The following is an 18,787-nucleotide window of genomic DNA, read 5'->3' on the forward strand; positions in this document are numbered from 1 at the left end:
GCTCACCATATGTCTGCTGCAGAGGGACAAGAGATAAGTGCTGAAAACATATTGGTTCCCTATTTAAAAGGAGATGGAGAACAAGCTATGCAAGTACAGCAAAGTAGCGCAGAAATAATATTGTGTTATTGTCAAAAATACATCATCAAATACAATATCCCGGGATGTAACTATCGTTTTCCCCACCACCACTAATTAGCACCATGGAAACTGTGTTGGCCCCTCCCCCCAGTAACAAGCAGAGTTGAGTAAACAGGTTGAATGCTGTAACCCCAGAGACAGATCTGATCCATGTCTACGGCTAGAACTGTCACTAGACATCAGACAGAGAATCATCATCATTCAGAACAGAAAGGTACAGCAACTTACTTCAAAAATAAAGAGGATAGAGTCCAGCTCCTCCCTCTGAGATTTGTTCCCTGAAAGAGAGAAGAGACCATTTAAATGTCACTCCATGACAATAGTCACTGACTCAAAGCCACAAGAGGGTAGAACATGTCAGATGTTGCTTGTTAGCGGAGGTAGATGTTGCTTGTTAGGGGAGGTAGATGTTGCTTGTTAGGGGAGGTAGATTCCATTTCACACCTGTAAAGGTTACCCACTTGTACACACAGTGAAACAGCACCCACTAATTATGTTTTATTTTCATCCATAAAAGACATTTCAACATTGGGGTTTGGAAACTGCCACTTCTTCCTACAGTTTTTTTTATTAAACCCTTGTTATAAGTCAAGCATCTGCTTTTCATTCAGATCACTTTTGTAAGTCTTAACTGATCACAACACTGGGGATGTCAGTTCTGTGTTACAAGGAAGTGAGAAACATTGACTTGGATAAGAGCTGAGGGTAAGGGTAGTAGGAAAGAGGCTCTATGGTACTTCATCATTCCAAAGCACTGACAGTCGTGTGACTTTCATGAGTGTGGACTGTACACCCTTCTGTGTGTCTCTAGAACGAGGTCATCATCAAAGTATAGCCGACTCTAGTCCAGGTCAAACGCTGTGAGGAGGAGTCAGCATTCTCCATGATGTCATCAGAACAGTGCTTTAAAGAGTAGTGAGGATGGGGAAAGTGGAGGGGGTTGATTATTGAAAGCCCTATGATGGAGCATGCATTAACCATGGAGGTTGTCAGCCAGGACTCACAGTGAGTGCAGGAAGGGGACTTGGGGAGAGGATTACATTACAGAGCCTATGCATTAACAGACAGACAGACAGCAGGGGGGAGAGAAGTCTGGTTCAAAAACAAGCCCTGGCTGTGCCCTACCATCCAAGCACTTGTGTAGATCTGAAAGAACAGGATAGGTAGGCTATAAGCAATATGGTAGTATTGACGTGTAGCTCCACCTTGCCCCCCTGGTAGGTAAATGCAGTCCATTTTCTCTGGGTTCGATAACGGGCAAGATCAAGCTCTTTTTTGTTCTACTCTCCTCCTCTCTGAATGTATTTACCTAGAGTACATGTCTCTGTCTCAGAAATCCTGTACTAAATCTATTTCTTCACTGAAGGTGGAGTGCCTCAGTAAGTGTGGCTGGTATTGACAAGACTGTTGTGAGAAGGAGAGGGTTCTGGGAAATCTGAGACTGCTGTGATGAACTTTCTAGGTTCTTCTATTAGGCCTGGCCCCCAGCAATATTTCCACACTTTCTACTCTGCCACAATCCATTGTGTAGACATAGTCCTATATTTTATAGCAGTGACAGAAGGTTTCAAAACATGTGAATTCATGAAACGAACAACTCTAAACCCTAAAATAATGATATTCCTATTCCCACAAATTAATTTGATATTGTAGTGCATTACTCTGAGGTTTTACACCTCATCGTGCCAGTACTCTTTTCCCCCTCTGAATGGCCCCAAATCACTGATCATTCTTTGGTTGCACACTTAAATAATTTCACCGGTAGCGGTGCGTGGGTAAAATCACCAGAGAAGCCAAGCCAATGGTAAACAAGCCATATTACAATCTATGTTTGAGGTCAACCAATTAATCGGAATGGCTGATTAATTAGGGCCGATTTTAAGTTTTCATAACAATCGGTAATTAGCATTTTTGGACTTCGATTATGGCCGATTACATTGCACTCCACGAGGAGACTGCGTGGCAGGCTGACTACCTGTTACGTGAGTGCAGCAAGGAGCCAAGGTAAGTTGCTAGCTAGCATTAAACTTATCTCATAAAAAAACAATAAATCAATCTTAACATAATCACTAGTTAATTACACATGGTTGATGATATTACTAGTTTATCTAGCTTGTCCTGCGTTGCATATAATCGATGCGGTGCCTGTTAATTGATCATCGAATCAAAGCCTACTTTGCCAAACGGGTGATTTAACAACCGAATTCGCAAAAAAAAAGCACTGTCATTGCACCAATGTGTACCTAACCATAAACACCAATGCCTTTATTAAAATTAATACACAAGTATATATTTTTAAACCTGCATATTTACGTAAATATTGCCTGCTAACATGAATTTATTTTAACTAGGGAATTTGTGTCACTTCTCTTGCGTTCAGTGCAAGCAGAGTCAGGGTATATGCAGCAGTTTGGGCCGCCTGACTCGTTGCAAACTGTGTGAAGACCATTTCTTCCTAACAAAGACCGTAAATCATTTGCCAGAATTGTACACAATTACGACATAACATTGAGGGTTGTGCAATGTAACATAAATATTTAGACTTGGGGATGCCACCCGTTAGATAAAATAAGGAACAGTTCCATATTTCACTGAAAGAATAAACATTTTGTTTTCAAAATGATCGTTTCCAGATATGACCATATTAATGACCTAAGGCTCGTATTTCTGTGTGTTATTATATTATAATTAAGTCTATGATTTGACATGTAATATAGCAGTCTGACTGAGCAGTGGTATATGAAATACAAATGGCATAGAGAGAAATAGTCCTATAATTCCTATAATAACTACAACCTAAAACTTCTACCTGGGGATATTGAAGACTCAAGGAACCACCAGCTTTCATATGTTTTCATGTTCTGAGCAAGGAACTTAAACGTTAGCTTTCTTACATGGCACATATTGCACTTTTACTTTCTTCAACACTTTGTGTTTGCATTATTTAAACCAAATTGAACATGTTTCATTATTTATTTGAGACTAAATTGATTTTATGTATTATATTAAGATAAAATAAAAGTGTTCATTCAGTATTGTTGTAATTGTCATCATTACAAATATATACATAATTTAAAAATATATTTTAAAAAATACACTTTTTTTTAATGATTAATCTGTATCTGCTTTTTTTGGTCCTCCAATAATTCGGCGTTGAAAAATCATAATCGGTCGACCTCTAATCTATGTGTTGTGATAATTGTGTTGTTTGCTCTATAACCTGTTAGTTCATATGCCTTTCCACACAGTGGCAGAATAAATTCAATCACAGCATTGTTTTATCACAAAACTGGAGAGCAACATCTGTCCGGCCCACAAGTCCACAAAACATATTGCATGTAACAAACAGAACATGGCCTACAGCATGGTCAAGCAAGTTAATGTTTCTGACATTTTGGGACTAGTAAACTATTGATTTAAAATTAAGGAGCGTTACTGCAAGTCGCAAAGTAAACAGGCGCTGCCTCCACCAAGAACCATTTCAACATCATCTAATCACCTATACATCTAATACAGTGACAACTAAAAGATAACAACAAATATTTAGTCCAACGTAAGCTAAATATGATGTGGCTGTCGATGGTACTGATTTTTTTTTTTTTTTTTGTGTGTGTGTGTGTGTGTGTGTGTGTGTGTGTGTGTGTGTGTGTGTGTGTGTGTGTGTGTGTGTAACTAAAAGTAAAAAATAAATATAAAAAAACCTCACCCTACTTGCAGAGAAAAGCCAGCAATGACATCCTCCGCTTTCATGTTGCCTGAACTGTCTATGACTCTGTCATACAGTATACGCTTTAGTTTGTTGTTTTAGGCTACCTGTCCTTCCCTTGCAACTTTTTCAGTGGAGCGTCAGGACCATTCACAGTTGAGCTCACGCAATTTACGCAATTTTTTTTAATCAAGGGAGGCCAAATGCTCGCTGGCTTCCCTTGCATTCAACGCTACGGGTTGCAACAATGTCACACTCTTTTTGACCAGACAGCATCAGATAAGTTAGGAAACACATACTGAGACAGAGGGGCGCTGTTTCGCCGATGATATACATTCAGCCTCTTGCAAATTGGAGGAAATGTGTGAAACACAGAGACTAAAATATGTTTTTTATTTATTTATAATTTTTGGGAGGAAGCCTAGCTTAAATGTTTGGGGAGGCCTGGCTTCCCTACACACCACTGCATTTCACTGCTACAATGCAATACTAGATCTGAATTTATGTTCATCTAATTGGCATTGAACAGCTAAGGGAAGTAGTTGGAATGAAAACTACAACCCCTGCAGGATTGAACATGACACCGGCTCTGAATGAGGTGAAAAAGCCATTACCCAGCTAATTATACACTCTACTACTGAGGGTTGGTTACTGGAGTAGTAGCCATGGGCACAGTTTTAAACAGACACACAGGCAGCACACTCTTACTTACCTTTTTGCTTTAAGTTACTTTCCAGTGTAATGAAATTTTCATAGAAGATAAAATAAATCTGAGAACAGTTGCTTTCGAAGAAGGTCTTCAATTCACTCTTCTCAAAGATTTCTGCAAGGAAACAGACAGAAGCACACAGTCAGATTGATTTCAACTACCCAGACGAACAAAACAAAAATGATGATTGTTTAGTGAAACTGGGAAAAATGTAAAAAGGCTGCCATTACAGCATTAAAAATGAGCCAATTATCCATAATTCTTCATGTCTCAATCAAACATATGGTGTCATACATAATCATATAGCTTAAGCATCCTTAGTGGTAACTCAATGGACACCAGGATTTACATAACAGCACACCAAGGACTTTGTGAGGAAAAACGTCATCTATAAATCAAGCTAACATGTTCTAAAGAAAGCAGTTAAATCAATGGATGAGGATGATGCTGTCTGTTTAAATGGTGTAGATCATTCAACTGAGGTCCTCAGCAGATCTAAGGGGGAGACATGCACACGGCTGAAAGGAGAATGGAATCCCCAGGAGCCTCACTGATGAGCAGGGAGATAGTGAGGTACAGGGGAGGGCAGAACCATAGAATTAAAATGTAGGCCAGTGTCTATGGGGAGAGGTGCGCCATGACACATTATGTCAAAGTGACTTCATTCGCGTAAGCCGTGTCCAATTACAGAATCTAGAACAACCATATTATTAGTCTTCTCTCCAATCCTTTGTATAACACATTGTTTCAAAGATGGGTTCTTTTCGGGTTGTTTTTTCGATTAGTTAAAATTGCTGACCTGCGTACGTGTATGCGACTGCTGTCCCGGTTTCCTCTTTACTTTTTATTTATTGAACCTTTATTTAACTAGGCAAGTTAAGAACAAATTCTTATTTACAATGACAGCCTACCCCGGCCAAACCCAGACGACGCTGGGCCAATTGTGTGCCACCCTATGGGACTCCCAATCCCAACCAATCCCGACCTGGCCTTGAACCTATTGCTCTCCATCTCCATAACAGATCATCCCACATCATTAACACCACAGCTCACACGACACATGGCTAAGTGCTTTTACATTATGGTAAGGTCAGCACTTAACTAATAAGAAAACAACCCAAAAATACCCCCCCCCTCTGTGTTGTATTTGTTGGCATGCTAAACATGAATGGTAGTTCAACAAGTGACAAAGATGACTAAAAAGCACATAGATCTGTGACAAGGCTAGACTGACGGCAGTCATTATTTCCCTATTAGAATGTCAATCCAGAATCAGGCTTGGTATCAATCACAAAACCTCTCTCTTCCATGCCATGTCCCCTATGATGAGAACATTTAACAGGGGCAGACTTCTTCCCCCTAATTGAGCAATTAAGATTCACCTTCTGTTCGGTCTCTCCTGCGCCTCAGTTCTGTTCAATACACCCTCTTTCACCACCAGCCAACTGGATGGGGACCAAACACAGCCCAGATAGTCTCCAGTAATTGGCTCGGGCGGATGGCTGGCATTTGTATCCAACCAACCACCGTGGGACAATGCCATTCTGTCTGGTGATTTATGTTAGCCCACAGATTAAAGCAGAGATACAATGAAGAATCATACATCCCCCTGTAATAACATTTGAACTTGTGTTCCATGGATCTCGCCCACAGTTAAAGGCAAATAACAACGGCCATAATAGAATAATTGGACCTGGATGAGACAGGAGCTGGTCTCGTCCTTTGTTCTCAGGTTAATCTGATTGCAGCTCTGATCTGATTGAATCTGAATATTGAATCAGGTCTGGTATTGGTACATTCATCACAAGCGTCTGCAACCGAGTGGAATTGCAGCACCACATGCAATGCAATATGTGCAACGCAAGGCTAAATATAAACCATAATAACAACAATGCCATCATACTGCAGTATTCCCAAAAGTATAGATATTGGCAGCAGAACACACAGTAGCACCTGAACATTGAAACGTAACTGCCCTTAACTGTGTGCCAAAAACAACACGGCCAAGCATGGCGGATAAGTCTCCTTCAAAAAAAAGTGTCATCTTTTTTTAAGAACACAATCCTCTTAATAAGGCTGGATTACGGGTCAAATAGGAGGGACATTTCATTCAGACTCCATTAACACTTACTTACTAACATAATACTAGTGCTGGGAATTGCCAGGGACCTCATGATACGATATTAACACGATACTTTGGTGTCGGTACGATATGTATGCGATTCTCGCGATTGCGATTCGATACTGTGATTTTATTGCGATGTGCTGTTCCAAACATATTGCTCACCATATGTCTGCTGCAGAGGCACAAGAGCCATGAGAAAACTGGCTTTGATCAGTCATGGAAATACAAGTGCTGAAAACAAATTGCCTTCCTATTTAAAAAAGAAGGTGGAGAACAAGCTAGGAAGGAAAAATATCGGAGTTTTGGTGCAGGTACAGCCAACTAGCGCAAAAATACTATTGCGAGTCGAAACTATATGATCAAAAATAATATTATCACTACATAATACCCTATCCTGCACACGTTCACCGGTACACTACGCACTTTTGAAATGTTGTGATTCATTGAGTGCATGATCTGTGATGAGAGTGATGTGTGAGCTTGTGTACTGTGTATTTCTCCCTCTCTAATGGGTATGGCTCAGATGGAGCTGATGGCTCTCATAAGCACTTTGTGACATCTGCTGATTTTATTGATTGAATTTGATTGATCCAGCCCAGTCTCAGTGAGTAGGATACAAAATGGCCCTTCAAGTCTGCCACCAAAAAAATGTATTTTCAGTGTGTATGTGGGGTCGGTGTGTGTGTGTGTGTGTGTGTGTCAGCTTGTAACAAGACCCTACTGCCCTACGCTTGTTTAATACAAGCCAAGCCCCTGCAACACCTCTCTCTCTCTATATCTCAATATCCCTCTCTCCCAGAGGCAACACTACATTATATATTATTTCTCTAACACCTCTTGATAGTATCTGCCATGCTGGTGCTGGTGCAGACAGTCACTGAGCTAATCCCACACTGCTTTTAGTTCATACCACCCTGTCACACTTAAACACACACACACACTCAGCCCATCAATATAAAACTCACCGTCTGTCTTACAAGACAAACAAATCAGGGCCAGATCTAGAAATCACAGCCCCAGTATTGAGCCAGAAAAATTGTTGAGCATTTTAACTAGCCTAGCCCTTCAAGCTACTGTTCACCTGAATAGCTTACAGGCCTAATAACCTTGAGTTAAAAATCCCAAGGGCTACTGGGAAGATTAAACACTCACTTTAAAGGGGGCTTTCAAACCCAATTAGTTTGGAGTGGAATGTTTTTCTAACTCTGGTGCATTTCCCCCCTTAGTTTGGTTTGTTTGGACTGGTGTGAACAACATCCTCAATTGGAGCCGACTAAACAACACACCGTGGTTCGCTCAAAAAGGGTGGTCTGGGTCAGATTCCATTCGTACCATGGTGTGGTTCACTGCAGGTTAGAACGCAGTCGGTACCAAACACAGGAAAATAACTAGAGGTGTAGTATTATTGGTTGTTTGACTGCGAGCATTTAATGAAATGCACACAGTAGCATAACCTGATATCTCTGAAACATTCTGAGTATAACAGAGCATGTATGAGCGCAACCGATTCAGATTAGGGGAGATGGCTGCTATGCCAGGGATATACAGTAGGTTACTGTATAGCCTATTCATATCACAGTTAGAGCGGCTATTATCCCGCATGTTGTGCGAAGGCCAAAGTGGAAGTAATATGAATATTGGGGCAAGTGATACTTCATGATAATCATAGATGGATTTAATGTGAGAATTTGTCAAATGATCAAATGACTAGCATGGACACTTGGTTTTGTTTAGGATTTTTTGTTCATTTGACAAATGTGAAACCAACCAGACCAAATGGAGAAAATAAAAAGACAATGTAACAAATAATTGAACTCTGATTTGAACTAGGTTTACAGCTGAAAATGGTGTGTAAAAATGCCCTAACTGTACACTGCAGACCGCACCAACCGTGAGGAGGTCCAGTGAGGACAGCAGATGGTACTGGGTCTGTACCGAGGGCCCAGGGCCCGGGCAAGGCGCTTATCTCAGCCTCTCACATGGTCCACTTTTCAGCACTGCTGATTGTGTTAGAGCGCTTCCTGCCACTCAGGAAAACATGTTGGCTCATCAGCAGCCACCAGCTAACCCACCAGTCTGCTGGGGGAGGAGAGAGGACCAGCAGACACCCTAAAGGAAGGAGGGAATCAGGAGGGCTTGGGGGTCGTGCGTGCATGCGTGTCTGGTAACAGAGACGGTGTGAAAGAGAAATGAATGCACAAGTGCAAGCGGAGGGTCAGTGGTCAGCTGGTAAGGCCATCCCCAGGTCACTTCCTCCCATATCCCTGATTCAGTATAGCACCGACAGAGATGGTCGCCTCACTTCGAGTTCTTAGGAAACTATGCAGTATTTAGTTTTTTATGTATTATTTCTTACATTGATACAACAAGAAATCTTAAGTTATTACATACAGCCGGGAAGAACAATTGGAAATAAGAGCAACGTAAACTTTGCAACATTACGACTAGGAATACGACTTTCCCGAAGCAGATCCTCTCTTCGGACCACCACCCAGGACAATGGAGCTAATTCCAATAGGTGATCCAAAACAACGACGCCTCAGAAGGGTTGGACGAAGCAGCCACCTGGCCAGGCTCCGTAGCGTGCACATTGCACACCGCTCTTGAGTATACTACTAGCCAATGTCTAGTCTCTTGACATCAAGGTAGATGAAATTCGAGCAAGGGTTTCCTTCCAGAGAGACATCAGAGATTGTAACATTCTCTGTTTCACGGAAACATGGCTCTATCGGGATGTATTGTCGGAATCGGTTTAGCCAGTGGGCTTCTCCAAGCATCGCCCCGACAGAGATAAAACACATCTCTGGGAAAAGGAAGGGCGGGGGTGTATACTTTATGATTAACGATTCATGGTGTAATCATAACAACATAAAGGAACTCAAGTCCTTCTGCTCAACAGATCTAAAATTCCATACAATCAAGTGCCGGCCATTTCACCTACCAAGAGAATTCTTGTCGGTTATAGTTACAGCTGTGTATTCCCCATCAAGCAGACACCAAGATGGCCATCAAGGAACTTCACTGGACTATATGGACTATGCTCGACCAGCACACAAACATCCTGTGGCGGACTGCACTAGCATCGAAGAGTCCCAGCGATATGCAACTTTTCAAGAAAGTCAGGAACCAATACACGCAGGCAGTCAGGAAAGCAAAGGCTTGCGTTTTCAAACAGAAATTTGCATCCTGTAGCTCTAACTCCAAAACGTTTTGGGACACTAAGGTCCATGGAGAATAAGAGCACCTCCTTCCAGCTGCCCACTACACTGAAGCTAGGTAATACTGTCACCACCGATAAACCTAGGATAATCGAGAATTTTAACAAGCATTTCGCTACAGCTGGCCAGGTCTTCCTCCTGGCTACCCCAACCCAGGCCAACAGCCCTGCACCCACCGCAGCTACTTATCCAAGCCTCCCCAGCTTCTCTTTCACCCAAATCCAGATAGCAGATGTTCTGAAAGAGCTGCAAAACCTGGACACGTACAAAATCAGCTGGGCTAGACAATCTGGACCCTCTTTCTAAAATTATCCACAGCCATTGTTGCAACCCCTATTACCAGTCTGTTCAACCTCTCTTTCGTATCATCTGAGATCCCTAAAGATTGGAAAGCTGCCGCGGTCATCCCCCTCTTCAAAGGGGGTGACACTCTAGACCCAAACTGTTATAGACCTATATCCATCCTGCCCTGCCTTTCTAAAGTCTTCGAAAGCCAAGTTAATAAACAGATCACTGACCATTTAGAATCCCACCGTACCTTCTCCACTGTGCAATCCGGTTTCCGTGCTGGTCAGGGGTGCACCTCAGCTATGCTCAAGGTACTAAATTATATCATAACCGCCATCGATAAAAGACAGTACTGTGCAGACGTCTTCATCGACCTGGCCAAGGCTTTCAACTCTGTCAATCACCATATTCTTATCGGCAGACTCAACAGCCTTGGTTTCTCAAATGACTGCTTCGCCTGGTTCACCAACTACTTCTCAGATAGAGTTCAGTGTGTCAAATCGGAGGGCCTGTTGTCCGGCCCTCTGGCAGTCTCTATGGGGTTACCACAGGGTTCAATTCTCTGGCCGACTCTTTTCTCTGTATATATCAACGATATCGCTCTTGCTGTGGGCAATTCCCTGATCCACCTCTACGCAGACGACACCATTCTGTATACATCTTGTGTGTGTTAACTAACCTCCAAACGAGCTTCAATGCCATACAACACTCCTTCCGTGGCTCCAACTGCTCTTAAACACTAGTAAAACCAAATGCATGCTTTTCAACCATTCGCTGCCCGCATCCGCCTGTCCGACTAGCATCACTACTCTTGACGGTTCTGACTTCGGCGATGTCATTTACAAAATAGCCTCCAACACTCTACTCAGCAAACCGGATGTAGTCTATCACAGTGCATCCGTTTTGTCACCAAAGTCCCTTATACCAGCCACCACTGCGACCTGTATGCTCTCGTTGGCTGGTCCTCGCTACATATTTGTCGCCAATCCCACTGGCACCAGGTCATCTATAAGTCTTTGCTAGTTAAAGCCCCGCCTTATCTCAGCTCACTGGTCACCTTAGCAACACCCACCCGTAGCACGCGCTCCATCAGGTATATCTCACTGGTCATCCCCAAAGCCAACACCTCTTTGGCACCTTTCCTTCAAGTTCTCTGCTGCCAATGACTGGAACGAATTGCAAAAATCACTGAAGTTGGAGACTTATATCTCCCTCACTAACTTTAAAGCATCAGTGGTCAGAGCAGCTTACCGATCACTGCAGCTGTACACAGCCCATCTGTAAATAGCCCAATCAACCAACTACCTCATATCCCCATATTTGTTTTTGTTTTCCGCTCTTTTGCACACCAGTATTTCCAGTTGCACATCCTCATCTGCACATCTATCACTCCAGTGTTAATTGTAATTACTTCGCCACTATGGCCTATCTATTGCCTTACCTCATTTGCACACACTGTATACAGATTTTTCTATTGTGTTATCCACTGTACGTTTGTTTATTCCATGTGTAACTCTGTATTGTTGTTTTTGTCGCACTGCTTTGCTTTATCGTGGCCAGGTCACAGTTGTAAATGTGAACTTGTTCTCAACTGTCCTACCTAGTTAAATAAAGGTGAAATAAAATAAGAAAATGAAATGGGGCAAACCATTTCCACGTCTGTCCATAAACTGCCTCTTAATTTGATATAATGAAGCTGTGTTAACTTTTATGGCTGCAGGGGCAGTATTGAGTAGCTTGGATGAAAAGGTGCCCATTGAAAACAGCCAGCTCCTCAATCTCAGTTGCTAATATATGCATATTATTATTAGTATTGGATAGAAAACACTCTGAAATGTCTAAAACGGTTTGAATTATGTCTGTGAGCATAACAGAACAAATACACCAGGCAAAAACCTGAGAAATTCCACTTCCTGTTTATTTTTTTTTAAAAATTTTTTTGGGGGGGGGCAGAATTTCAACCAAGCTCTCAATGAAATTACAGCGAGATATGGATGAGTTTTCACTTCCTACGCCTTCCACTAGATGTCAACAGTCAACAGAACTTTGTCTGATCACTCTCATGTGAAGGGGGGTCGAATAACACAGGAAATAGTCACCACTTCCACGAGTTGACCATGCATTCACTATGCACGTTCACAGATGAAGGACCTGCGTTCCTTCGCTCATCTGAAGTCATTCTAATTCTCCGGTTGGAACGTTATTCAAGATATGTAAACAACATTCTAAAGATTGATTCAGTACATCGTTTGACATGTTTCTACTGACTGTTACGGAACTTTTGGACATTTCGTCACGTTATAGTGGACGCACTTTGTGACTTTGGAACTGTTTACCAAGCGCGTTAACCAAAGTAGCGACATAAGTCGGACATAAGTAAGTCGGACATAAGTAACGGACATTTTCAAACAAATCAAGCATTTATTGTGGACCTGGGATTCCTAGGACTGCATTCTGATGAAGTTCATCAAAGGTAAGGAAACATTTATCAGGGATTTTCTGGTTTCTGTTGACTCCAACATGGCGGCTAATTTGTCTTCTGTTCTGAGCGCCGTCTCAGATTATTGCATGTGTTGCTTTTTCCGTAAACCTTTTTTGAAATCTGACACAGCGGTTGCATTAAGGAGAGGTATATCTATAATTCCATGTGTATAACTTGTATTATCATCTACATTTTATGATGAGTATTTCTGTTGAAACGATATGGTTATGCAATATCACTTGATGTTTTTGGAACAAGTGAATCTAATAAGCCAATGTAAACTCAGATTGTTTTATTTAAATATCAAACAAAACATGCATGTATTGTATAACATGAAGTCCTATGAGTGTCATCTGATGAAGATAATTCAAGGTTAGTGATTCATTTTATCTTTATTTGTGCTTTTTGTGAATGCTATGTTTCGCTGGAAAATTGTGGTTTGGTGGAGACCTAACATAATCGTTTGTAGTGCTTCCGCTGAAAAGCCTATTTGAAATCGGACACATTGGTGGGATTAACAACAAGATTACCTTTAAAATGATATAAGACAGACACATGTATGTTTTAGGAATTGTAATTATGAGATTTCTGTGGTTTGAATTTGGCGCCCTCTATTTTCACTGGTAGTTGTCATATCGATCCCTGTATTGGGATTGCAGCCATAACAAGTTAACTCCAGTACCTTGAACACGAGGCGGAGGCAGCGTGTGTGTGTGTCTATGTAGATCCGGATCAATCTGTTTGACATCCTGCCCTGCTGCATGTCACAGACCCATCAGAGCCTGTCATCAGGCTCTTTCCACCCCAGTCCTCAGACTGACCGACTCACTGCTCTGCTCTCCATCTGATCAAATCCCTCTAACCAGACTGTGGCGCGTGACAGATGAAGTGCACGGAGAGGCACGGGAATATTCCTGACAGAGGAAGGGAAGTCTCAAGAGAAGGACCTGGCCATCTTCTAAACAGACAATTCAGTACTGTTGATCTGCTGTTTACACTGGTGAATTTCAATGGACCCCCTTTTCACTGTGAGTGGTTTTGTGTGTTTGAGTAGGGCTTCAAGTTGGCTTCAGGTTGAACCCCCCCCCCCCACTCAACGGGCCTCTCAGTTCTCCTGTCGCTGTGCCAACGGATGCAGAACCGTTTCTGCAGGCCCTGGGAATGCAGGGGGCTGGTATTGTATCCTATCCTATCCTTTACACAAAACCTGTGTCCATGCTATGCTCAGACACCCCTCCACTCCTACAGGATGAACACAGAGCTGAGCTGCCTGCCTGGGGAAACAGGAGGGGGAATCTGGAAAACACCAGCCATAAAGCTGTCATCTCTACACAGCGCAATAATGGAAGATAGATATGTGAGGAGAGATGTTTTGTTGTTTCACTGTTGACTGGAACAAGAGGAGAAACGCTGTTCCGATCATGCTGCTTCCTGCTATTACTTCTCAGAGAGCTCTCTCTGTTTGTGGAAGTGAGCGAGTGCCAACATTTCACAGATCCCGACACACAAGCACCTCTCTCAGTATAATGGAGGAGGGTGTGTGTGTGTGTGTGTTTCAGGGAGCCCGCCAAGTTCAACAGCAGAGAACAGACCTGGGGTCAATTTCCATTCCAAACAGTTACATTTGTAATTCCACTCGGCCAATCTCTAATCCGCCTCAGCAGTTCAGACGCAGAGCGAATGCCTTGTATCTTAAATGATAGTAAACCACAACAGTACTATTGAGTCACTCATTTAAGTATGGCCAACAACCAGAATGGGTCATATCCCAAAGAAAGACATCTCACCGTGTACTGTAAATACATTAGTATGTTATGAACATGTGTCATTAGCTACTACCATGATGCCGACGGAGATGGCAGCATCGCGACTAGCTCTTAGAAGACTTTGCAGTATTTTGTTTTTTAATGTACAATTTTTTACATTATTAGCTCAGAAAATGTTATATGTCATTACATACAGCCAGGAAGAACTATTGGATATTAGAGAGGCGATAACTCACCAGAACTACCATTATTATGACCAGCAATACGACATCTCTGGAGCCGATCCTTTGTTCACTCTCCCCAGAGCAATCAAACTTATTCCAGAGACCGATCCAAAACCTCGCCGGCGGAGGAGAGGCACTCGAGGTGGCCTGCTGGTTCAACTTAGGAGGCGCGCACACCACCCACCGCTTCCGAGTATATTACTGAGTGTATTAGTTCAGTCTTTGGATAGCAAAGTTGATGAGCTTCGAACAAGGATTTCTTTCTAGAGAGACATCGGGGCCTGTAACTTTGTTTCACGGAAACACGGCTTTCTCTGGAAACTCTATCGGAGTCAGTAAAGCCAGCAGGATTCTCAGAACATCGCGCAGACAGGAATAAATATCTCCCGGGAAGCAGAAGGGCGGAGGGGTCTGTTTCATGATTACCGAATCATGGCGTAATTCTAGGAACATTCAGGAACTCAAGTAATTTTGTTCGCTGACCTAGAATACCTCACAATTAAATGCCGACCACATTATCTCCCAAAATAATTATCTTCGGTCATCGCCACGGTAGCAATCCACCTGTGTGTAATCAAGTCTCCGTATAAATGCACCTGCACTGTGATAGTCTCAGAGGTCCGTTAAAAGCGCAGAGAGCATCATGAAGAACAAGGAACACACCAGGCAGGTCCGAGATACTGTTGTGAAGAAGTTTAAAGCCGGATTTGGATACAAAAAGATTTCCCAAGCTTTAAACATCCCAAGGAGCACTGTGCAAGCGATAATATTGAAATGGAAGGAGTATCAGACCACTGCAAATCTACCAAGACCTGGCCGTCCCTCTAAACTTTCAGCTCATACAAGGAGAAGACTGATCAGAGATGCAGCCAAGAGGCCCATGATCACTCTGGATGAACTGCAGAGATCTACAGCTGAGGTGGGAGACTCTGTCCATAGGACAACAATCAGTCGTATATTGCACAAATCTGGCCTTTATGGAAGAGTGGCAAGAAGAAAGCCATTTCTTAAAGATATCCATAAAAAGTGTTGTTTAAAGTTTGCCACAAGCCACCTGGGAGACACACCAAACATGTGGAAGAAGGTGCTCTGGTCAGATGAAACCAAAATTGAACTTTTTGGCAACAATGCAAAACGTTATGTTTGGCGTAAAAGCAACACAGCTGAACACACCATCCCCACTGTCAAACATGGTGGTGGCAGCATCATGGTTTGGGCCTGCTTTTCTTCAGCAGGGACAGGGAAGATGGTTCAAATTGATGGGAAGATGGATGGAGCCAAATACAGGACCATTCTGGAAGAAAACCTGATGGAGTCTGCAAAAGACCTGAGACTGGGACGGAGATTTGTCTTCCAACAAGACAATGATCCAAAACATAAAGCAAAATCTACAATGGAATGGTTCAAAAATAAACATATCCAGGTGTTAGAATGGCCAAGTCAAAGTCCAGACCTGAATCCAATCGAGAATCTGTGGAAAGAACTGAAAACTGCTGTTCACAAATGCTCTCCATCCAACCTCACTGAGCTTGAGCTGTTTTGCAAGGAGGAATGGGAAAAAATGTCAGTCTCTCGATGTGCAAAACTGATAGAGACATACCCCAAGCGACTTACAGCTGTAATCGCAGCAAAAGGTGGCGCTACAAAGTATTCATTTAAGGGGGCTGAATAATTTTGCACGCCCAATTTTTCAGTTTTTGATTTGTTCAAAAATGTTGAAATATCCAATAAATGTCGTTCCACTTCATGATTGTGTCCCACTTGTTGTTGATTCTTCACAAAAAAATACAGTTTTATATCTTTATGTTTGAAGCCTGAAATGTGGCAAAAGGTCGCAAAGTTCAAGGGGGCCGAATACTTTCGCAAGGCACTGTAACCGTAATAGCCTTGGTTTCATGCATATGGCAGACATATGCCCCCTTTGGAGAGATTGGGTACCCCTAGTAAACTGAAAAAAAATCTGTCAAAAATTGCTAATATATGCAAATAAAAATTATTATTGGATAGAAAACACTCTAAAGATTCTAAAACCGTTGGAATTATGTCTGTAAGTATAGCAGAACTCACAGGGCAGGCATTCTTCCAAACTAGTTTTTGTGGCCATGAAAGTTGGAGCAACTTTGACGTCATGGCCCCCACCCTTCCCAACCAGTTATGATTCTGGGGACACTTTCTATCTCTTCCGCTAGATGTCCTCTTTCAGTAGAGCTTTGAATCGTTCAAATCCCGCGAGAATTAACCCTATGGGAGTGAAATTAGTGCGTGCCACGAGAGAATAGGCTGTGCGTAGGGGCGCGAATTGGTCCCAGCCATTCCTTTGTTCCAGCACTCAAGAGAAGGGCAGACGATGGCCGATTGAATTGAAGTTTGTTTTGCGTGTCTAAAACATCATAAAGCTTGCTTCTGCACTTAGTTTGACCTGTTTAGTCAACATATAATACGTAATTTTGAAGTTTTGATGCGCAACTTTTCCGGACCAGAGGACGTTTTGGGTGCATTTCAGCTGATGTTATTAGCAGTAGCTAATACAAAGACGCAAGACTTGAAACCAAACAATGTATTGGGTAAGTATGAAGCCTTCCAGAACATTCTGAACGAAGACCATCGAAGGTAAGGGAATATTTATGCTTAAATCTGTGTTTCTGTTGACTCCAACATTACGTAGAAATGTAGCTTGGAACTGAGCGCTGTCTCAGCATATTGAATAGTGTGCGATTTCTGTAACATTAAAAATAAATCTAACAAAGCGGTTGAATAAAGAAGCAGTGTATCTTTCTAACTATATGTAGAACATGTATATTTAGTCAAAGTTTATGATGTCTATTTACGTTATCTTGCCGCGCTACATAGATTTCCTGCAGGCATTTTTGAGTAATTTCTGAACGTGAACTCACTGCAAATGGACATTTATGGATATAAATGGCATATTATTGAAAAAAAAAATGTACTGTGTAACATGTCATATTACTGTCATCTGATGAAGATTTTCAAAAGGTTAGTGAGCGATTTATTTTTTAATCCTGCGTTTGTTGATTGCATGTTTTGGCTATTCAAATGAGCTGTGTCTGGTGGTGGTTTTACATATATATGTGCTATGTTTTCGCCGTAAAACATTTTAGAAATCTGACTTGCTGGCTAGATGAACACGGTGTTTATCTTTCATTTGAGCTATTGGACTTGTTAATGTGTGGAGGTTAAATATTTTTAAGAATATTTTTGCGTTCCATGCGCCACCGTTTCAGCTGAACGTGGGAGGGTTGATCCCCAATTGGGAACCAATATCTTAGACAGGTTAACATTAGAAGCCTCCTCCCTAAGTTTGTTTAATTCACTGCTTTAGCACAATCTGCCAACCCTGATGTCCTAGCCGTGTCTGAATCCTGGCGTAGGAAGACCACCAAAAACTCTGAAATATCCATCCCTAACTACAACATTTTCAGAAAAGATAGAACGACCAAAGGGGGCAATCTACTGCAGAGATGGTCTGCAGAGTTCTGTCCTACTATCCAGGTCTGTACCCAAACAATTTGAACTTCTACTTTTAAAAATCCAACTCTCTAAAAACAAGTCTCTCACCGCTGTCGCCTGCTATAGACCCCCCTCTGCCCCCAGCTGTGCTCTGGACACCACATGTGAACTGATTGACCCCCATCTATCTTCAGAGCTCGTGCTGCTAGGTGACCTAAACTGGAACATGCTTAACACCCCAGCCATCCTACAATCTAAGCTTGATGCCCTCAGTCTCACACAAATGATCAATGAACCTACCAGGTACCACCCCGAAGCCGTAAACACGGGCGCCCTCATAGATATCATCCTAACCAACTTGTACTCTAAATACACCTCGGCTGTTTTCAACCAAGATCTCAGCGATCACTGCCTGCATCTGTAATGGGTCAGCAGTCAAGCGACCTCCACTCATCACTGTCAAACGCTCCCTGAAACACTTCAGCGAGCAGGCCTTTCTAATCGACCTGGCCGGGGTATCCTGGAAGGATATTGACCTCATCCCGTCAGTAGAGGATGCCTGGTTATTTAAAAAAAATACTTCCTCATCATGTTAAATAAGCATACCCCATTCAAGAAATGTAGAACCAGGAACAGATATAGCCCTTGGTTCTCTCCAGA

General features: G+C 42.3%; 1 protein-coding gene across 5 annotated transcripts in view; it reads right to left on the reverse strand.

Annotated features, from left to right (window-relative positions):
• LOC110498370 (ral GTPase-activating protein subunit alpha-2) overlaps positions 1-18,787 on the reverse strand; it is a 190,110-nt gene that overhangs the window by 130,088 nt on the left and 41,235 nt on the right. For all 5 annotated transcript variants that reach the window (XM_036954948.1, XM_036954949.1, XM_036954951.1 and 2 more), the window contains exons 2-3: positions 4,560-4,670; positions 370-419 (exon numbers count right to left, since the gene is read on the reverse strand). In XM_036954948.1, the coding sequence (XP_036810843.1) occupies positions 370-419; positions 4,560-4,670 (161 nt within the window). The remainder of the gene's footprint in view (positions 1-369; positions 420-4,559; positions 4,671-18,787) is intronic.

This window comes from Oncorhynchus mykiss, chromosome 19 (genome assembly GCF_013265735.2).
Source record: "Oncorhynchus mykiss isolate Arlee chromosome 19, USDA_OmykA_1.1, whole genome shotgun sequence".
Classification (NCBI taxonomy): domain Eukaryota; kingdom Metazoa; phylum Chordata; class Actinopteri; order Salmoniformes; family Salmonidae; genus Oncorhynchus; species Oncorhynchus mykiss.